This window comes from Rhinolophus sinicus, linkage group LG05 (assembly GCF_036562045.2).
Source record: "Rhinolophus sinicus isolate RSC01 linkage group LG05, ASM3656204v1, whole genome shotgun sequence".
Lineage (NCBI taxonomy): Eukaryota > Metazoa > Chordata > Mammalia > Chiroptera > Rhinolophidae > Rhinolophus > Rhinolophus sinicus.
The window spans coordinates 21062897-21086507 of NC_133755.1; the positions used below are offsets into that span (position 1 = coordinate 21062897).

A 23611-nucleotide genomic window follows, 5' to 3' on the forward strand; every position below is an offset into this window, starting at 1 on the left:
TTAATTGGGCTGCCTTTTCATTATTGAGTTGTAAGAGTTCTTTATATATTCTGGATGTAAGTCCCTTATCAGTTACATAATTTGCAAATATTTTCAGTCTGTGGGTTGCCATTTTCCTTTTTTGTGGTGTCCTTGGAAGTGCAGTTTTCAAGTTTGATTAAAAAAAACAAAACCTTTCCTTTATTGCTTGTGCTTTTGGTGTTGTATCTTAAGAAATCATTGACTAACCCAACATCACAAAGATTTATTTCTATGTTTGCATCTGTGAGTTTTATAATTTTAGCTCTAACATAATCATAAAGTGAATCTTTATGATTCATTTTGCGTTAATTTTTGTTTATTGTGTGAGACAGGGGTTCACATCTATTCTCCTGCATGTGCCTATCCAGTTGTCTCAATATAAGTTTGCTTAATGAATTAAAAGTTTGATATGACTTGTCTTCAGAGACTACCAGGCAGCTAGGTTTTTGCTACAGTTATTATAGACTAAAGGAAAATGAAAAATCTATTAAACTGGCATCGAAAGAACAAATATGGTCTTACCTAATATATTTCTAAGTCTTTTAGAATGAAGAAGAAAGTGCATTAGAACTGTTGACAAAATGTGTTGGCATTTCAGCCACATTATGCACTGCTAGAATTTTGCTAGTAGCCAAGTGGGAGATGGGAGGGTTAGAGTATTCTTAGCACCTATGAATTTGAGAAGAGGAATGCTTCATTTGCAGGGAAGAGTAGACATCTGGTGAATTGAGAAGAGCAGAAAAGGATTAGACAGAGTCCCTAGAATCCAAATAACTATTGCATAGAAGACTACAGGGTTTGTTTTCATTTTAAAAAAAATTTCGGCCCCAAATTTTCAATTAAACGTTACTGGAAGATTTGTCCATCTTTAAAATTCATCTCTAGTTTCATAATGAACATAATGAGGGCCCAGTTTAGGACTGCCTCTCTGAACACTTCCCAGACTCCCCCAGATATCTCTGCCCTCAGAATTCTAGCTTCCCTGGTTTTCCCAAATCCTCAACTCAGTATTGTCACATCAGGGAGACCATGGCCTCTGTTTAGGTTTCCCTTCCCCTATGCTGTGGCTTACAAATTTTCTCTAGTCAATAAGCTGAGGAAATTGCGGGCTCACCTTGCTTATGTCCCTTTTCTTCAAAAACCACTGTCATTCACTGTCTATTGTTCAACATATAAACATCGTCCTTTTTTTTTCTGGTATCTTAGTCATAAATACAGTCCTGATTACTATATCAGGACCAGTTGTGGACATTCTGAGTCACAATTTTTGATAGATCATGTTTTTCATTTTCATTTAATTCAAAATATTTTCTAATTTATCTTGTGATTTCTTCTTTGACATATAGGTTATTTGAAAGGGTATGGATAATATCACAGAGAGGAGTGTTGAAATTCAACTGCAATTAGAGATTTCTTCATTTCTCCTTCTTTCAGTTATATAAGTTTCTATCTTATATATTTTGAAGCTCTGTTATTTTTGGGGGTGCATACAAATTTTGGTTTATCTTCTTGATGAATTGGCTTATTTACCATGATGCAATATCTCTCTTTACCACTTTTAATGTTCCTTGCTCTAAAATCTACTTTGTCTGGGAGATCCAAAATGGTGGAGTAGATAAAATCTGTGCTGGTGTCCTTCAATGAACACATTAAAATTACAACTAAATTATAAAACATTCAACCTGGAGAACCATCTTAAGTCTAGCCAAACAGAAGTCCTATAACTGAAAATATAACAAAGAAGCTACGTCCACATTGGTAGGAGTGGCAGAGACGCAGAACAGGCCCCAAACCTCGCTGTGGCGGTTGAGAATCAGGAGGGATACCTCAGCCGCAGAGGCTTCCCTGGAGAAGCAAGGGACCCCAGCCTCACATTAGGCTCCCCAGCCTGGAGTACTGGTGCCAAAAGAAGAGCCTTCACAATATCTAGCTGAGAAAAACAGTGGTAATTCCAACTGTTTGGGTGGGATGAAAGGCTACAGGAAACCCAGACGTCCTCTTAAATGGCCTGTGCACAGACTCACTCGCTGGCAGGTACTCACCTTGGGCTCCAGCAGAGGACAGTGACTTGGGAGGCCTCAGAGACATACAGGGTGCAGAATGAGGAGTGTAGCTTCAGGGAGAGGAACTGGAGGACAGTCAGCATTTTCCCTCTGAGAGATCCTCTTCCCATGCAGCTGGCAGGCAGGCGCCATCTTTCCTATGTTGATCCCACCCCCTCAGGCCAAATCTCTGTCCTGTTGACTCAGCTGGGACGCTGCCCCACCCAAATGCACCCCCAGAGGCACTTTCTCCGTGTGCAGCCAGCCCCTACCTCATTGCATTCTTTCGTGGAAAACTATCAGAGTCCACAGGCCCCAGGTGGGCAGAGACCAGCCTCTGTGTTCTCTGAGACTTTTGCTGAGTCACTTGAGGCTCAACACTGGCAAAAATCAGTCTATATTAACCTGGTAACCACAACTCTTCCCACATTAGTGATTCCCAGAGACCCTGCCTCACTTAACTCAGGTACCAAATGTGACTTTATCAGTGGCTGAACCTTAAGGGAGCCGGTCGGTGGCAGCAGGCCTCTGGGTGTCCTGGCTTTTTGCAGAGTTACCGCAGGCCTCGTACTGGTAGCCGACATCCTCGATTCACATTGTGGCCTCTCCCACACACCTCCAAGTTTAGCACAGGCAATTAACAACTGCGATTGCTTTGTAGACAACCTGAACTTTTCACCAACAATTCATGGCTCTTGGCATAATGACAATACACCAGTTCATATGGCACTGTCTGTGAGGGAGTTTTTAGCCAGTAAACAAATAACTGTATTTGAAACACCCTCCCTACTCACCAGATCTGGCCCCCAATGACTTCTTTCTTTACCCAAAGATAAAGGAAATATTGAAAGGAAGACATTTTGATGATATTCAGGACATCAAGAGTAATACAATGACAGTTCTGAATGCCATTCCAGAAAAGAGTTCCAAAATTGCTTTGAAGAGTGGACTAGGTGCTGGCATCAATGTAAACCTTCCCAAGGGGAATATTTCGAAGGTGACCGTAGTGATATTCAGCAATGAGGTACGTAGCATTTATTCAAGGATGAGTTCGCGAACTTAATTGTCCTACCTGTGGTCTTTACAACATTATTGATTATATTCCCCATACTGTATTTTACATACCTGTGACTATTTTATGGCTACCAATTTGTACTTCATAATCCCTTCTCCTTTCTCACCCATCCCCCAACCTCCATCCCATCTAGCAACCATCAGTTTGTTCTCTGTATCTATGAGTCTATTTCTGTTTTATTTGCTCATTTATTCTGTTCTTTAGATTCCACATATAAGTGAGATCATATGGTATTTGTCTTTCTCAGTGTGACTTATTTCACTTAGCATAATATCTTCTAGGTCTATCCATGTTGCAAATGATAAGATTTTTATTCTTCTTTATTGCCAAGTAATACTTCATTATATAAATGTACCACAATTTCTTTATCCAATCGTCTATCAATGGGCATTTCAGTTGTTTCCATATCTTGGCTATTGTGAATAGTGATGCAATAAACATAGGGGTGCATATATTTTTTTCAAATTGGTGTTTTGGATTTCTTTGGATAGATACCCAAGAGTGGAATTGCTGGGTCATAAGGTAGTTCCATTTTCAATTTTTTGAGGAAACTCCATACTGTTTTCCATAATGGCTGCACCACTCTGCAATCCTATCAACAGTGCACGAGGGTTCCCTTTTCTCCACATCCTCACCAACACTTGCTGAATTATTGATGATATCCATTCTGACAGGAGTGAGGTAGTATTTCATTGTTGTTTTTATTTGCATTTCTCTGATGATTAGTGATGTTGCACATCTTCTCATATGTCTATTGGTCATCTGTATGTCCTCTTTGGAGAAATGTCTCTTCAGGTCCTCTGCCCATTTTTTAATTGAATTGTTTTTTTGGTGTTGAGTTGTATAACTTAATACATTTTACATTCAAATGTGCACCTCCATATTGTATAAGAATCTTACATTAATGAATCAATGTATTAATGCATTAATGAATGAGTTAATGAAACTTAGTTGATCTTATGGTACTTGCTTACTAGTCAATGCTGAAAAACGAATGCATCCCTGTAAGGAAGGATCATTTTCTTTGGGGCCTCTGGAGTAAAAGAAAATAAAGACCATGAAAAGGGAAAACCCTGATGGACGCTCATTTCTCTGCATGCTCTCATCTCCCTATTGGCCTCACCAAACTTGGATACTGTATACACCTCTCAGAAAAATTCCTTCAAATCTTCCTCACAAGTGTCACTGATGCACAGACATAAGACCATCTTTACGAGGTGAATAGACAGTTAAATTTTTTATTGTGAGGCACAGCCATCTGGCTGTGTTTAACAAACTCAGATTCTTCCCTTATGCAAAATGAGCTATAAGAAGAGCTTATCCTCTCTCTCTCTCTCTCTCTCTCTCTCTCTCTCTCTCTCTCTCTCGGACTTCTTTCTTTGGGAGGATAAGGAAGGGATCAGGCTGGACACAAGGAAAAGGGAAGAAGCCCACTCTGTCAGTGGGAGTTCCTCTCTCCCAAGGCCCTTTGCCTTACCTTATTGTCAACCCTCCCCCATCCCACCTCTGCTCTTCCGACATAACTCCCCAGCTTTTTCCACTTTCTTCCTCCATTCTCCTCTTCCTCCCAGCCAACCTGCCATGTGGGAGGCATATTGGATATCCTCCACCTAGACTCTGACTAACACTGAGCAAAGCCAAATCCTGAACCCAAGAAGGTTGGGACAAAAGGAACTAACACAGCTTAGTACATACTTTAACCTTCCCCAATAACATATTTCATTCATCCAAATTCCAAGCTGTGGTTGGTGGGAAGAAATGAGAAGCAATACAAGTAATATAGAAACTTTTAAGATCATAACTCAGGGGACTTATAGAGAGAATGATAAAATCTCTTAGATCTCAAATGCACTCAATGGCTATTAAATCGTCCAAGCACCCACATTACCATCTGGCGTCATGCCTTTTATTTTATCATGGGATAGTGTAGATGCTATAAAACTATCAACAGCCTTCTCTAGAAGGTTTTGCTTTACATTTATTGTTACTGTGCTTATTTGCCATGCCTGGACCTCAGCCCACAGCCTATTTGAGAATCAAAAGGCCAGCACGAGAAGAAAGGACTCTTCATGAGTCCATGCCTTCACATGCCAAGAGCTTTCTCCCTTGCTCCTTGGTGTGATGACCATGAGGTTACCACATAAAGTCAGGACAGCCATTGCAAAACTACAGGGCAATAAAATCGTAGGTTTATTTATTTGTTTCTGAAAGGGTTTAAACCACCTAAATCACTGTTTAATTGCAAATTTCACATTGGAGGTTTTTTCTCCTTCAGGATTACAGCAGAGCCAACGTTGCTCCTTATGAAGGTAACTTTTGGGGGTAAGGGGAATTTGTGACTTGAAACCTTTTCCAGACTGAACACAAATGTCATCTTTAGTACACTGAGATCTCTATTATACCTTCATTTTATCAGACAGGTTCGTGATAAGGGCATCGGCCTGATCCTCCGTACAGAGTGAGAACAGGTTCCACACAAGGGGCATGATAGTTGGTGGATATCTGAATTGTGGCACAGCACCGACGCTCTGGCTATTTTTCTCTGTATGACTTCTCCAGAAACCTAAATGACAACCCCTAAAGAGCAAGAATCGTGTCTAATTCAATAATATCTTCCCACCCTTTACCATGTTTCCTATTTCAAATACTCAGTAAATGTTCGTTGAGTGAATAAGTGTGTTCAGGCCTTAAATTTACAACCATTTGTGAATTTGCTGGGTCTGTCTTATGAAAAGTCTGATGTGCCTTAAGAAGAAAGACTTCTGATCCTTAAAAGTACATGATAAGATGGCTGCTCTGACCAGCTATGTGACTTTGGGAGGCATTTTACTCTGTGGGTCTCAGTGTCTCCACCTATAACATGAAGGAGTGGGACTAGCTGGAGTCTAAAGTGTGCTTTGGCACTTTAATTCTGAAAAACACACAAAACGCTACAACATCTTCTACATGGTCAGCAGGAAAACATGTACTCCATGCAAGTTTCACACGAGCAAAACAAAGTATCTTGTTAGCTAAGACACTGTCATATTATTTTAACCAAAAACCACCCCACAGAAACCTAAATTAACCTATTTTTGTTGAACTATTTTTAGGAGAAATGAAAAATACGACGAGTGATAAGCATGCATTGAGACTTTATTGCATTCAATCTACATACATACCCTAGCCCTAAGCATAGAAAAATGGGATTGAAAACAATGGCTTTCGAGCACTAACAATACCTTGGTTATCAAGGGAAGATTTAAGATTACACAGAGTTAATTCTACACTCTATTGAAATTAAGAAGGCCCATGATAATATTAACTTGAAATGACAATAGGGTTTTCTTTTTTTAATTTCCAAACATGTAAGTTACCTTATTAAATCAGGGTTGACCAAAATAAAATTCTAGAGAGCACCCTTTAGTAGCAAAAAACAAACAAACAAACAAACAAACAAAACACAATTACTAAATAGCAGTTTTGTCCTGAGATTACAAGTACTGGGCAAATAATACTGCCATTTATTGAGCATTTATTACATTTCAAGGACTGGCCTAGAAGTTTTGTATGGTTGTAAGACAAAGGATTTAAGAGGCAGTTTCAATGTCATGGAGAAAACTGGACGTCCCATTTCACAGAGCCCAGGTTACACTTTAAGATTCATTTCACAGAATGTGTCTGCCCCACCACCCCCGTGTATTCCTGAACACTAGCGCTGGCAGCTAACCTTAGCACATTTTCCTGAACCTTTATCGTACCTCCTTGGAGTTCTGAACTGCGGTGGAGAAACACTGTAAATCATTTTTCTTTTTTATTTTCAGCTCAAAGCCCCTAATTTCAAGTTGGCAAAATGAAGAGAGAAGTAACACTTTAAAAAAAAAAAAAAAGAGGGGAGAAAAAATACAGCTCAGTACCTTATAAAAATCTTCCTGAGTCCAGGGGTCTTTTAATTCAAACAAAATTAGATGCATCCATGATTTGAGAGACATTTAATGAATAGCAAAAACATTTATATGATTACAATTTGTATTTTTCAGTAATCTACATTATCCTCAGATCTTGGAGTGTCCTATGTGTCTTTTGAAATTAAATTTATTGGGGTGACAATGGTTAGTAAAATTATATCGTTTTCAAGTGTACATTTCTATAATCCCATATATATATATATATATATATATATATATATATATATATATATATATCACATTGTGTGCTCCCCACCTATGTGTCATATAGTGAATTTCTGCAGTTAGCACATCTGATAAAACTGGTGCTCATTTCTCAAAAGAGCTTACTAAATATTACTGATGCTTGCTACAGACCTAGGCCAGAGGAAGACAAATATCTTCATACCTTCTGATTCTGAGTTTTCAGCCCTTTCCTTCCAGACCCTAATGTTTCAGCACTCATAATAGGCTAATTCCCCCCACAGAGGTTGCAAATTCTAATGTGAACTAACTGGTCTGTCCCACTTCGTAGCAGGCTCCATGGGCCCAGATCCCCCAATTTTTAAAAGAAAATGAATGTATTTAGTTTCTGTTTCTCATTTGTTTGTCTTGTTTTTTTGTTGTTTTTGGTTTATATACCACATATCAGTGAAATCACATGGTTCTCATAGACACAGACAATAGTTTAGTGGTTACCAGAGGGTAAGGGGGGTGGGGGGTGGGGGGTGGGAGATGAGGGCAAGGGGGATCAAATATATGGTGATGGAAAGAGAACTGACTCTGGGTAATGAACACACAATGGGATTTATAGTTGATGTAATACAGAATTGTACACCTGAAATCTATGTAATTTTACTAACAATTGTCACCCCAATAAATTTAATAAAATAAAAAAGAAAATGAATGTAGAAACCTCCTCATGTTTGAGTTTTGGAAACTTTGAATGTAATGAAAAGAAAATCCAACTATGTGTGAAACACTGTCTAAGCCAAATAAAACAGGTTTTCTGCCCAGGTTCCTGCTTCTGGTTGCAGCTTTCAGCCTCTGCTCTTCGGACCTTTGAGGACTACTGCTCAAGATACACCTTCTTGATCAGAGCCTGAGGACTGTGGTGAAGAAATTCCAGAAGAGAAAAGTTGCTGGCTGCTTCTGATGTGCTTCACGGTCACTGGTGAGGCAAGTAACATCTGATCTTACTCAGAAATTTCCTTATTTGACGCTTGCTCATTGTTTGGATATTTCCACCAGTTTCCAAGGATATGACAGTTCACAGTAGCTACTCTAAAACACTTCTTTACTCTCTCAGTAGCCATCTACTGTCAAGTCTTTTTCTTTGTGGTCATTAAAGCCTGACCTTCAATAAAACCCACACTAGTTTTCTGAGTCAGGTTATGATTTCTCTGACAGGGATGATGAAATATCTTCGGGAAGACGGAGGCACTAAGACAACGTGCAAGTTTAAAATGGGGTCACTGGGTGGTGACATTTACAGCTATATGAAGAGAGGACTCCTCTATTAAAAGTCTACCTCATCATGTCACATCTCTCACCATTAACTAAAGAAAATGAAGGTAGGACTGTGTTTTCATTTGGCCGTAGATTTTCTCTGGGGCCGTGCGGCTTCAGAATTTAAATCTCTGCTAATTTGTATAGGTGTAAAATATGTATCTTGCATAAATTCTATACACACTGCCTTCAACCCCAACCTTTCTCGACTACAGAGCTGTCTTACATGGGTAGAGAGCAGGTATAAAGCCACATGCACTTGGATCACACAAAGACAAAACACATAAGGTAGCTTTGCACGCAGGAGAAGTAGCTAAGCACCTTGTTGAAGCTTCCACAGGAGGTCAGGATAGAGAACCCTGGGAGGGTGAGAGTACACCCTAAGTGGGTGCCATGCAGATTCTCCCGGCCAGCTGTCAGACGGCAAGAGGCCTACTATTATGTACATGTATATGTATGTATGTACATGTTGGAACCTTAAACATTACAGGTTAAGCAACTTGACGGTTTTACAGTATCGTGGGAGCTTTGTTCCCTTTTTTTCCTTTTTTGGTTTCTTTAAAAGATGAATGGAATGAGGGCTTTCCGAGATTTCGGGTAGTCCTCAAAGATCTTGAGGTAGAACCTAAAAGACAAGCAAATATAAATATACTCAAGGTCAATAGTTGAGATTTGCTGTGTCTGAAATCCTTCTTACAAATCAACCTACACTTATTCAGGGCCTGACTCTTCCTGACGGCCATTTGTCCATCTTCTTTCTGTCTGCTGCATCCTATCTTTTATAAATGTTGAAGTTTCTTGTGTTCAGAAATAAAAATAACCAGAGAACAGTGGTGATGGTTGCCCAACACTATGCATGTACTGAATGCCACTGATTTATACACTTAAAATGATCAATTGTGTGCTATGTATATTTTACCACAAATAATGTAATAACTAGAAAGAAGTACTCAATGGATTCAACTGGAAAATATAGGAAAGCAGAGATCCTCAAAAGCTATGGGCAAGGTTAACCCTAGAAAAATGTTCCCAGGAAAATATCTCTTCATGAGGCCTGGGAATGCTGAGAAAATGTTATCTTGTATTGAGTTGAAATGTGTTCCCCCAAGATATATGCTGAAGTCCTAACCCCCAGTACCCGAGAATGTGACCTTATTTTGGAAATAGGGTCATTGCAGTTATGACTTATTAAGTTGAAATGAGGTCACAGTGGAGCAGGGTGGGCCCTTAAAGCAACATGATGTCCTCATAAGAAGGAGGGAAGAGACTCAGAGACAGACATGTAGGGAAGAAAGGCATGTGAAGACAGGGGCAGAGACTGGAGTGATGCAGCCATAAACCGTGGAACACCAAGGATTGCCAGCCTCCACGAGCAGCTAGGAAAAGGAGACAAGGAAGGATTCTTCCCTAGAGCCAGCAAAGAGAGCATGCATGGTTCTGCCCACACCTTGATTTCAGACTTCTGCCACCAGAACTATGAGAGAATAAACTTCTGTTGTTTTAAGCCACACAGGGTGTGGTGATCTGTTTCGGGTAGGCCTGGGAGACTAGTATGTCTTATAAAAAGACTTTCTCCTAAGTGACCAGGCAGTCCCCTTAACTAGTTGAAGCTGGTAGCTCTCAAGTTATAATCAAGATGATACACTCTAGGTACCTTAGTTTGAACTGGGAGACAAATAGTAGTAATATGTTACAAGAGGTGTCTGGATTTCAGGATTATGATTAGAGGTTTGGTGAGCTCCCTCTTGTAAAGCCCAGTTAGCCCTGTGAAAAAGAAGCCCTCTGCCCCTCCCTCTCGGGAGGCTGACATAGCAGGATAGGGCCTCAATTTGGATTTTATTGTTGAACCAGCTGGAACCCTCTGGGTGGAATTGCTGTCCCTCCCCTGAGCGAGCCCAGCTGAGTCCATGCTTCTCAGGGACCCTCCAACTGCTGGCCAATGCCCTCTCCTCCCCACTCCCCCTCGGCCTCTGCCTGAAGTGGGGACAACTGTTACACTGACTGTTTTACAGGCTGGGCACCCTCCCCCACCTCAAGGCTAAGGAGGTGGCAGAAATAGGTTATGAGAAGAGCTGTTGTTTCATTTTCTGACAAGTCTCTGCTTGTCCACTCTGGGGAAAAGAACCCATTCTTAGTATAACCTTCAAGACTATGAAATTAATTATTAGCTGGACTAAAACACTTGTGCAGGAGCTTAAGGGGTTCCCCCTGGGTCCTGGTTCCAAGTCCATTCCCTGTGGACATTCTCTCTCTCTCTCTCTCTCTCTTTCTCTCTCTCTCCCCCCCCCCACCATTGGCTTTCTCTTTCCTCCAACTACAAAAGCCGTTTTAGAGAAAGGATCTGAAATTTGCATTTAAAGCCTGATAACAATTTAGTAAGTTAGCCTTTCCCTGCAGTGATACTTTTAGCTAACTTTTATTCCCACCCCATCCCAGGTGCAGGGGTTGTAGGAAGGTGGGACTTTGGAAAGCTTTAGGCTAGACCTACAGAGAAAAGGTTCTAAAACCCTGCAAATTCGTGACATTTTCCAGGTGATGGGACGGTCCTGAAATTACACAAAAGTAATTGCTTACTCTATCTTCCCAGGAAGCCAGCAATGACCTTGGCTATGATTTAGTGGGGGTGGGAATAGGGAAAGGAGGAGAGTACCAAAATAAAGCCTGAGATGACACAGATTCCTGTGAGATAGGAGAAATGATCCTGGAATTTCCAGGGCTCTGTGATTACCTGAAATTTTAGCACCAAACCTAGAATTAAAAATAGCAGCCACACTCGGCACAGATCTAGTGCTTTTCCCCGGGGGTTCTCTATCGTGGCTGTACCTCAGAATGATCTGTGAAGCTCTGGATATTGCTGCCCATGGCCTTACCCACGGAACATACTTTGAGAGATGTGGCGAAAGTGAGTTGATGTGAAGCATGGAAATGGAAGCTCCTTCTTGTATCTCTAGACTCTTACATGTAGCCCACTACCAACCAGTAGCCGCTGCCAGCGAGGCCTGCTAGGAGGGCACAGAGCCTCCTGGGACAACTAACTCATATGGGTACAAGGCACTTCCCTCTGGGAAGCCTTCTTCAACAGGGTACCTTCCCTGGAGTGCCTTTGTCTGTACAGGTTCTTTTTTGCTCATAGAAAACAAAAATGTGTTACTGCTACTGTCATCCAGCTAAATTCCTACTGCAGTGAAAGCCCAACAGGTCAGATTCGCCAGTCCTGATTATCCCATCTACTTTACCTTATAAACCGAAATGTCTTAGGTTTCTACATCTGACTTGGTGCTAAAAGCCTGTTTGGAGAAGAAAGCTAAGTGGATGTTGCCAACTTGATTGAAAAGTTTACCTGTGGTGGTGAAAAGCTCGTAGCCCAAGGAAACAAAATGAGAAAAACGCAAATGCAAGTGCTGGGAGGGACCAACTGGCCAGGGCAAAGCCGATCCATTCAATGATCTCGCCAAGGAAATTAGCTCCAGAAACGTATGCGAACAAGCCACCTGCGTGCAGAAGAATCAAAAAGTCAATCAACAGACCTGGATCACTGTGACATGAAAGCCCCTCTTCTTTGTTCTGAAATATGTAAGGGCAGCTAGAATGAATGTGAGGCTGGAGGTTCTCTTCCCAGTCATCACAGGGTGGTGGATTCTTCTTGGGGAGAAAGGAAAACAAAGCAACAGCAGAATATCCTGGAAGCGTGAGGAGTGGCCCCAACTGCTTGATGGGCTTCACCCAAATATTTAACAACTGCTGGACCACTGGCTCCGGACAGGATGAGGACGAGGGGCAGGAGGTCCAGGTTTTGTTTCATTTTATTAAGTAACATTTCCAGGCCACCTCTTAACTTCTCACTCTTTTTCTGGACACCCACACAGCTGGTCAGCATATTTCACGTTCACAGTAGGGCAAAACAACACACTATGTGAAAACAGTCATAAAAACCTGAATTGATGTGAGAAGTAATTTGATTCTCCTTTGGCATCTGCCCTCTCACCTCTGCAAAGCAGTATCATGTTTCCCTGAAAATAAGACCTCGCCAGACCATCAGCTCTAATGCATCTTTTGGAGCAAAAATTAATATAAGACCCAGTATTATATTATATTATATTAGACCCGATATTATATTATATTATATTATATTATATTATATTATATTATAAATTATATTAAAGACCCGGTCTTATATTATATTACAATAAGACCGGGTCTTATATTAATTTTTGCTTCAAAAGACGCATTAGAGCTGATGGTCCAGCTAGGTCTTATTTTCGGGGAAACACAGTACACTCCGTTCCAGTTTAAAGGACGGAGTAAGACCTGCACGGTTTTGCCCTTGCAAAGCTAATGAGGTCTGCTTCCACTGATTTTGTAAGGTTTATTTTCTATCCAACCAAATATTCTGATATCAGAACTACATTAGAAATCAACACATTTCTAATCATAGTAAATATATCTACACTCAAAATTTCTGTCCCACACTAAATTGGGAAAGTTCACTTAACACAAATAGTTTTCATTCCATAGTTATATAAAGAATATTTTGTTTTTAAATCATTCTCTAACATAACTCAATCGTTGGAAACTAACCTTGCCAATCTAGCTTTTAAGAGCTTTCTCTGCTCTTCTTTGTCTAGTTATTAAGTGAAGATCTAAAAAATTGACACCCTTAAACTTCCGTAAGGATGACACTGCATAAGCGGTTTCCAACCTGTGATTCCCCGGACCCTGGGAGAAACCACTGCATTGCAAACCACTGTATTGCAAAGGGTCTATAAATTGTCTCTGAATATGGCAAATGCATATATATTTCAACCTATGGTATTATTTTTGTTTGATATAGATACTGTTATGATGTTAGAAACATTTACGATCATTTAAATGTGCTTTTGAATTCACAGTAGCTTTGTCATTATTTTCTTAATCAATGAATGTCAATCTGCACTAACATCATGTTCAATTTAGGAAATTTTTTAACATAAAGTGTTCTATTAGGTTGGTGCAAAAGTAATTGCGGTTTTTTTCAATAATTTTTAACCTTTTAAACCACAATTACTTTTGTACCAACCTAATATTTACATGAAAAAGGATGGGAGCCACTAATACAAATACTCACCTAAAAATGTCAAAGGATTACTTGGACCGATTCACTCCCAACTGCTTGTATTTGTCAACTCATACCCTGGTTTCTTGGGAGCAGTTAGGATTTCAAATATTCTGTGCCTTTATCTCTGAAAATTCACTGTACTTGTAACACCTCCCTTCCAAATTTTTGATTAAGTAAATATTGTTCTCTACACCTTTAAGAAATACAAGTGTCAGGAAACTCACTTATTACCCCCGACTACTCACTAGATAAGTCTAGTGAGACTCATTGGAGAGGACAAATTTGCTGATCATGTATGATTCAGCTATATTTCTTAATCTAGGAAAGGCTGACACTCTGTGTGTACATGATGGTTCATCTTTTATGTCAATTCGAATGGGCCACAGGGTGCCCAGATATTTGGTAAAATATTATTTCTGATTATGTCCATGAGGGTGTTTCTGGATGAGATCAACATTTGAATTGACAGACTGAGAAAAGCAGATTGCCCTCTCCAAGGTGGGTGGGCCTTGTCTAATCCAATGAAGGCCTGAACAGAACAAAAAGGTGGAGTAAGGGAAAATTTACTCTCCCTGCTGACTGTCTTTGAGCTGAGACTTTGGTCTTCTCTGGCACTCAAACTGGACCTTATACCACCAGCTCTCCTGGGTCTCCAGCTTGCAGATAGCAGATCATGGGACGTCTCAACCTCCATGATCACATGAGCCAATTCCTCATAATAAATCATTTTATACCTCTATAGTTGTATCTATATCTATGTATGTATGTATGTATGTATGTATGTATGTATGTATCTATCTATCTATCTATCTATCTATCTATCTATCTATCATCTTATTGGTTCTGTTTCTCTGGAGAACCCTAATAGAGCATATGATAATGTTACCTACCACAGTGAGGTCGCAGCCTCCTTCCTGCCCCCAGCTTCACACCCCCCTCATCTTCAGGGTATTGTGATCTTGCACCTTCCTGAGAACCCTTATACCGCTCTTGAACTTGTGGGTTCAGATCAGAAATTCAAGTGTGTTGTGGGGTGGGGTGGGATGTGGAGGAGAAGTCTGGGGCAAAGCAGGATACATCGTGTCATTTGTTACTCATAGCCTGTCCCTAAGACAGGCTCCCAAGGAAGAGTGGGAATCCGGAGGGCAAGGGAGATATTACCTTGTGGAATCTTATAGATGATTTCTCCAGGCTTCCTGAGGCGGCGCAATATATAGTCACTATGAATGTTGATTCCCATTCCCAAAATAAATAAGAAGAGGCCTGGGCAAAGAAGAGAGAGGAAGGAAGTTAAAAATGTACCCTGATTTTGGTGTTTTTCTCACAAGCTAAGTTTTTTTCCTAAAAATGAAGGGAAGGGCATTTGATTTTGAATTCTAAGAATGTTACTAAGATATGGCAAAAAAAAAAAAAAAAAAAGTAGGTGGGAGAAGCAATTAGTGCTGGTCCCAAATTTGAGTGGAGAGGCTGTGCTGTTGCAGAGACCAAAAAACAGGAAGTGCATAGTGTCACGTGATGGAGACAGGTGGGAGAGGAAAGAAGGAGGCAGCACCACTGTCCAATTCTTAAATAAGCAAGTAAACGAATGAATAAATAGCAAGCCTTTGGTTCATTGACAAATAGTCAAATCACAGTTTTGGTTTGATTGACTATAACTCCACAGCCAATTCCACCCCCTTCTCCTTTTCCATCTTCACTATAGAGGCCAGAAGGCTGAAAGGTGGTCTTGTGACCTAGTTCTGATGAGAAGATGTAAAGAGAAGTCTTCTGGGGGCTTCCTTGGAAATCTTTTGCTTTTCTGATAAAAGGGGCAGATGGAGCCAGTTCCTCTACTAGCTCCCTCCTCCTTCGTCGCCAGATGTGATGCCTTGAGCTACAGCACCTGTCAGGTAATCATGAAGTGACTATCATGAGGACCAGAGGTGAACATGCTAAGAATAGTAGAGCAGATGTCATTAAGATCCCAGGTACTGTGTGACATCAGCAAGCAGCTAAAGGAATGCCGAAGCCAACTACCTTTGAACTTTCTTGTTATGGAAGAAATATATATTCTTAATTATTTAAGTCACCATGAGTTGATTTCCTGTGACGCATTGCTGAGAGCATTCCTGACTGATAATATCCACTCTCATGAAAGTAATGTGAGTTAGACTGGAGAGCTTGACACCTAGCAAACTGATTTCTACCACTGCCAACTCACACACATTCTCCTCCCATTCACTGGTACAGAAAGGGCTCTGGTCTGAGGTGAGAAGAGCCAGGATCAGGGATGCTGGTCTTGCATCCCAACAGCCATATCATTACAGACCAGAAACATGCCCAACCTCACCTCTCAACAAAGTGTCTTTGTGCTGATCAAAATACATGAGGCAAAAAGCAAGAACAGTTGAATAAAAACAGTCAGATCTACTCTCACCTCAATTGCTATGATATGAAACAATGATTTTCAATCTTGTCTAGTCAAAAGATCATTGGCCTAAGAGAAAAGGAACCTGGGGAGGGATGCCAGTGGTGAGGGAGTAAAGGTGGAGAGACAGGGGGTAGTAGCATGTACAGCAGTGGAAAAAGTAGGAAACTTGGACTAGATATCTGTATGTACTTAGGCAAGTCACAACCTCTCTCGGCCTCAGTTTTCTCATCTGTAAAATGTAGATTCTAATAGTACCTATCTCACAAGGATGGTATGAGACTAATTCATATGTTCATTTATTCAGTCATTCAACTAATATTTAATGAGGACTTACTATGTACAAGGAAGTTTGTCCTAAACACCAGAGATACAATAGTGAGAAAAAATCAACGTGCCTCTTCTAATGGAGCTTAAATTTTAGTGGAGGAACACAGAAATGGATTTAAATAATTTAAAGATCAAAAATCACATGATTATTACTGTAAAACAGAAAATCAAAGTAGGATAATGAGAGTGAGAGTGAATTGGGGTAGGGTGGAGGTGTTTCTACTTTAGATGAACTGGGGAAAGCTTTTCTGAAGATTTGGCATTTGCCCTGTGATTTGAAAAATAAAAATGCAAAGATCTCAGGGAGAGCATTCTGGTAGCGCCATCAGCAGGTGCAAAGGCCCCAAGGTTAGAATAGTTTGAACAGGTCTAAGAAACAGAAGAAAGGCATTGCAATTGAAGCTATGAGATAAGGGAGAAGTGAGGCGATATATAATAGAATGATAAGTAAAAAGTGACATCAAGTATTACAGGCCATGGTGAGAAGTTTGGATTTTTAAGTGCAATAGGAAACCACTGGCAGGTTTTAAGCAGGAGAGAAATAGGATCTGATTTCTGTTTACTATTATCACAAAAGAAATACATATGTTGTGTGGAAGATTAAACACTAATCAGCAAAACTAAGAAAACCAAGACACCTTATTCCTACCACCCAGAAATTATCACCATTAAAGACTTCAGTGCATACCTTTCCAGATTTTCATCTTATATAATATCTAAGCCATAGTCCAATTTCCTCAGATGTCCCCCAAATACCTCTTATAGCTGGTTTGTGCCAACCAAGATCCAATATAGGACCACATCTGGCGTATGGTTGTTATGTCCTTTAAGGCTCTTTTAATCTAGCCCAAATCCCTGCCTTGAGGGGAGAGGGAGACACTGACTTCTTGAAAAGACCACATAGTTGTCCCTCAGAATTCACTCCTTTCTGGATAAAACTGTCTTACTTCCTCATGATGGTGTTTAACTTATTTCTTTATTCCCTGTATTTCCTATAAATCGGCATAAATCATTTTCCTGTATGGTTATGTTACCAGTTTAATATACAGTTAGTTACATTTATTTTGTTTGTTCTCAATTTTAGGGACCTTTCTTCCATTTAGATTTTTTAACTAAGTTATGAAGTTTCATGATTCAAATGACAAAGCTGTATCGAAAGAACTCTGCCTACCATCCCACTCTTTTAACCCCAAACCCTACAGTAACCTTTTTAAAATTATTATTAGTTTCCTTTTATATTAATCCAATATTTCCTTTTCCAATTTTACACACAGATACACACACATTTTCTTTCTCTCCCCTTTTTACATAAAATGTAGCATGTTAGCTACATTGTTCACACTTTATTTTTATTTAACCACATTTCTAGAGATCTCTCCACATGAGCACACGGAGACACTTCTTGTTTTTACTTTGCTTTGTTTGTTTTTGTGGCTCCAGAATACTCCTTGGTGCATATGTATTAGCCTTCACACAATTAATCCTCTGGTTGTTTGTATTTTCAAATGTTCACTCTGACTGTTGTGTGGAGAAGTGGTTGGTTATTGGAGGCCAGAAAGTGTAGGTTGAAGGTCACTGTGGTGGTCCAGGCAAGAGGTCATGGAATAGGAGGAAGTGAGTGCAGTTTGGAAGAAGTTGGCACATGTTTTGGAACTAGAGGCAGCAGTGCCACATGATGGACAGAATGTGATGTGTGATGCAAAAAGAGGAAATGGGGATAATTGCCGTATTTCTGGCCTGAGCCAAAATCATGTACAAACAGTTGAACCTTCCTGGACTTCAGTTCCTCTCGTAGATAAGGAAACAAATTCAACAGTCAGCATTTTCTATGATTTTAGGTAGGTGGTCAGGAAAAGTCTATTTGAGGAGGCATAATTGATAGAGACCTAAATAAAGAGAGGGACCAAGCTCCATGAACATATAGGGGCACAGCATGCTAAGCAGAGGGAGTGGTCTGCACAAAAGCTCTGGGCCAGGACAAGCTTGACCATTTCAGGCCCAGCGGGAAGGCCACTGAAGCTACAGCACAGAAAATAAGGTGGATGGAGGCAGGAAAGGAGGTCGGGACACCGGGCTGAGCCAAGGTCATTTGGGTTTCATAGGCGGTGGTGAGGGATGTGCATTTTATCCTGAAATCCACTGGAGAGTTTTGAGATGGGGAATGGCATGGTGTTTTTCACAGCTCTCTCAGGCTGCTGTACGGAGAAAAGACCAGAGAAGGGAGGAGAGAGGGGCAGCATGGAATCACTGAGAGTTTACTGTAATAGGGAGGGACGAGGTGATGGTGATTTACACTGTGGGGAGTGGTGTTGGATGGAAAGTGGTCAGGTTTACTCACCCAGGCTAAACCGTATGTCTGTGTACCACTCAGCAGGGTATTCAGCACAGTAAGTCAGACAGTAGCCTTGCAGGAGTCCGTTCCCCATGCAGAAGACGAAGCCTTTGAAAAGTAACACGACTGGAAAAGGCCTCCCTCTAGTGAGGAATGAGTAAACAAATGTCCTGGGATATGGGGGAGAAGGGTCAAGCCAGGATCCGTTGTTCAAAAAAAAAAAAAAAGAAAAAAATCAATGAGAGGAAAACATTACAAACAGATAATCACATCAAACCGATTTTTAAAAAAACATTTTCCCTTAGAATTCTGCAATGAAAGAACATGATTACCTGGCTCTAAAAGAAGCATTTATGATATTATTTGTTTTGTTTCATTAAAATCCATGTATTGTCTTATTTTATTTTTACAATAGCCTTGAAAGGTAAACGTCATGCACATTCCAGAAGTTAATAAATTTAATCCTAGGAGCTCAGGATTGGATGCTGATGGTTTCTATAAGTAAGAAGTAAAATCCAGATTGTACAGGAAGAAAAATAAAGCCTGGCTTACCCCATCTGGTAATGGAATGGCATTTTGATATCAGCCACTTGACCATATGGCTTTCCATGTCTCTCTTATATAATCTAATTGCTGATATTGTAGCATTTCCTATAAAATGGCTGCAGAATCCCTTCCGAAAATAGAAACTTATCTCAATGTTAGGAATTATGAATCTAGAGGAATCTAGGGAAAGAACTTTAAAAAATATCAATAGCCTCAAAATATTGCCCAAGGTATAATGCTAAATTCTAGACCTCACTATACATCCTCTTTATAATTTTTATTCTTTTATGGTGCAATGTAACAGTCATACAGAAAAGTTCATAAAACTGTATAAATAGTTTAACGAATGACCATCAAATAAATGTCCATATAGTCACTTACCAAGTCAAGAAATAGAACATGGTCATCACCCCCAAAGCCTTCTGTGGGTCCCTCCCTGGTCACAGCACCACACCCACTATCCTGATTTTTATAAAAATCCTTTCCTTTTGCCTCTGTATAATTTTACCACATTTGTATGCATCCCTAAAAATATAGTTTATTTTGCTCATTTTTAATTCCATGTAAATTGAATCATACTCTATGACAGCACATTCTCTAATGTCTTATTTCTTTAACTCATTATTGTGTTTCTGAGACTCAAGCATGTTGCTGTGCATAGCTATCATTCATTTTCTTTTATTGCTGTATATTATTCTCATGTAAGAATATACCATATGTATTTATCTGTTTTACTTTGATAGATACTTGGGTTGTTTCTAGAGTGTTGTACCCACTCAGACATAATTTTTGTTTCACTCCCAATTTTCCCATTCGAATGATTTTTTTATGTTTAAACTTTTGATACATCTGGAATTTATTTTGTTGTAAGAAGTTAGATAAGAATCCAACCCATTTTTTTCCCAATGCTAGTAAATTTACTAAATATCTCTTTCTCACTGACATGCATTGCCAGTGGTATTATACACTAAATTATATATATTGGTTCTTCTTCTGGAACCTTGATTCTGTTCCACTGAGCTCTCTATTACCAAAACTACACTGTTTTAATCATTGTACTTTTAAAATATGTCTTAATACTGGTTGGGCCATTCTTACACCATTAAACTTTCTGAGGATTTTTCAGTTTACTCTTGATTGTTTATTTGTTCATGTGAACTTAAAACCAATTTACGAACACCCAAATTTTAGAATTACTCTTAAATTTAAAAATTAGTTAAGAAAACAAAATGGCAGACGGAGAACCTCCAAAAGATCACCCATTCATAAAAGCAAAGAAAAAAACTGGCAAAAATAAAAGTCAGGATCAGTGTTTTTTTCAGAACTCTGAATATTAGCCAAAGGCTTGCAGCAACCTGTGGAGCATTTAGACAAGAAAATGCCCGAATCTCAGTAAAGGCAATAAATTTGTGGCATTTTAATTTACCCTGTCCCATCTCCCACTTTCAGCTCCACATACCTCGAAAAGTAACAGCCCGTGTTCCCAGAATTGGGGGGATCAAAACAGGGCAGGAACCCTTTCAAAGCCTCATTCCCAAAGAGAAGTCATCCTTTTACCTGTCTGGTGGTCCCTTGGCAGGCTCCACTCAAAAGGCTTGTCTTTATTTCACCTCAGACTTACCCAGTGTGGAAAGTTTCTGGGGGGGAAAAGGATATTTTCCGACTGTCTTAACAGCAAAGTGGCCTGAGGTGATGCATCATAAGTGGGGCATATTACAGACTAATCAAAAAGTTTAGAAGGAAAGGCTGAGGAATGAGATGCACACGGAAGCTTTGAAAAGATCAGATATATTCCTGGGCATCTAGATAGCCATGCACATGCTCAAAAAGGACCTGAAAATGTCCTAAGCTCTCATCTCTGGTTCACCTTGAGGTCTGCACAGGTAGCAAGTGAGGGTATAGCAGAGTTGTAAACTACAAGGTGGTTGTTGAAGGAGTCCCCTAACATGCACACAAAGGCTGTTGGCAAAGACTGGGGGACGTGTTGGTCCCAGGTGTTTAAGTGAATCTCTGTCCAATCATTAACTGATCATTAAGCTAACCAAGTAGAGACTTCAGTGGCTACAACAACAAAGACACAGACGTCACAGAATGAGTTCAGAAAAGTCACTAAGCAAACTACAACAGGCAGCAACAACAACAAATCCTGGGAATCAGGGAGAATATGATTCTCAGAGTTGCCACATAATATTATTTGAAACACTTAGTTTAAACAACTATGGGACATGCAAAGAAACAAAAGAGTACGTATGACTCACATATCAGGAAAAATGCAATCAATAGACACTGTGCTTGAGAACCCCAGACACTGGATTTACTAGACAAAAACTTCAAATGAACTATTTTAAATATATTCAAAGAGCATATGTTCAAAGAGTTTAAACCCTGTCTAAAGAACTAAAGTATAAGAATGATGTCTCATCAAGTAGAAAATATCAATGCAGAGTTAGAAATTATATAAAGGAACTGTGAAAAGTTGACCTAAGTGGAGCCATTTTAAAACAGACCTAGAGCAGCCATTCCAGAGGAACTGCTTTGTACATCTTACTCCTCAAACCTTTGGAATGTTTGAATTGGGCAAAACAACTTGAACTGGGCAAAACCAACATTGTATTTCAACCACTGCAAATATTTTTGTCTGTACTTGCAAATAAATTCCAAAGCTAACAGGAAAGTAGACATCCTGACTACCAAATTGAAAATTAAAGACAGTCTTTAGAATTAGCACCACCACGCACAGGTAAAGAATAACTTCTTTATTTGCATCTACAGAAGTTCTTTCCTTGACTTATTAACACCAATAGAAATTCCTTCCTCCTATTCATGTAATTATTCCTCTTCCCTTTCTCGTAAAAAACCCTGCTTTCACCCCCTAATTGGAACACTATTTGGGTTTCTGCCTGAATCAGTGCTTCTAAATAGCTATTCTTTGAATCTCAAATAAACACTTATTGCCTCTCACTTGGCTATTTATTTTTAGGTTAATAGAACCAAATAGAAATCTGGAGTTGAAAGGTACAACTGAAATGAAAAATTCACTAGAGGGACTCCTTCAAAAGTTATGGAGAGAGAAAAATAGATATATTAGACTTTTTTCAAAATTCAGAACTTCAGTGCAAAAAGAACACTATCAAGAAAGTAAATAGACAATCTACAGAATGGGAGAAAATATTTGCAAATCATTTGTGATAACAATTTAATATCCAAATATATAAAGAACTCCTACAACTCAACAACAAAGAAACAAAGAACCCAATTAAAAGGGAAATGGACTTTAATAGACATTACTCCTAAAAAGATAAACAAATGTCCAATAAGCCCATAAAAAGATATTCAGCATCAATAATGTCAATCAAAACTACAATGATACACTACTGCAAGCCAACTAGAAGACTATCATAAAAAAAATGACAAGTGTTGGTAGGAATGTGGAGAAATTAGAACCCTTATACATTGCTGGTGGGAATACAAAATGGTGCAGCTGCTATGAAAGACAGTCTGGCAGTTCCTCAGAAAGTTAAACAGAGTTGCCATATGACCCAGAAATCCCACTCCTAGGTATCTAGAGAGATGAAAACATATGTTAATACAAAAACTTGTACACAAATGTTCATAGAGCATTATTCATATTAGCAAAAAAAATGGAAACAACCCAATGTCCATCAACCAATGGATAAACAAAATGTTTTAAATCTATACAGTGGCATATTATTAAACCATAAAATGGAATGAAGTAGTAATAGATGCTACAACATGGATGAACCTTAAAAAACAATATCTTAGGTGAAAGAAGCTGGTGACATAAGGCCTCATATCACGTGATTCTATTTATGTGAAATGTCCAGAACAGGCAAATCCTTAACAACAGAAAGTAGATTGGTGGTTGCCAGCAGATGGGAGATGGAAGAGTGGGGAGTGACTATTATTAGACACAGGATTTCTTTGGGGAGGGGGGAGTGGGGTCATAAGAATATTCTAGAATCAAATAGTGGTGATGGTGCACAACTTTTACGATATACTAAACACCACTGAATTGTATACTTTAATATTTTTCTAAGTTCATTAAGAAGAATTCAGACAGTGTTGCACAGAGGTTAAATTGCAGGCCTCTTCCACTGACTAGCTGTCTGACCTTGTCACTTAAGTATTGTGGCTGTGTTTGTTTCTTTATCTGTCCATCTCATAGGGGTGTGAGAATTAAGTGAGTCAGTACAAGTATTATACAAAGTGCTTAGAACAGGACAAATGATAAGAATTCAGTAAATGTGTTTTTGTTAACATTATCTTTATAAAGTTGTTGTTAACATTACCTTTCTATTCAGGTGCAG

The 23611-nt window shown here is 39.5% G+C and overlaps 1 protein-coding gene across 1 annotated transcript in view; it reads right to left on the reverse strand.

Moving 5' to 3' along the window:
- Positions 1 to 6255: 6255 nt before the first annotated feature.
- Positions 6256 to 23611, reverse strand: part of SRD5A2 (steroid 5 alpha-reductase 2) — a 48261-nt gene continuing 30905 nt past the window's right edge. The window contains exons 2-5 of the mRNA XM_019717416.2: positions 18744 to 18907; positions 14830 to 14931; positions 11914 to 12064; positions 6256 to 9198 (exon numbers count right to left, since the gene is read on the reverse strand). Coding sequence (XP_019572975.1) covers positions 9132 to 9198; positions 11914 to 12064; positions 14830 to 14931; positions 18744 to 18907 — 484 coding nt within the window. The 3' untranslated portion in view covers positions 6256 to 9131. The remainder of the gene's footprint in view (positions 9199 to 11913; positions 12065 to 14829; positions 14932 to 18743; positions 18908 to 23611) is intronic.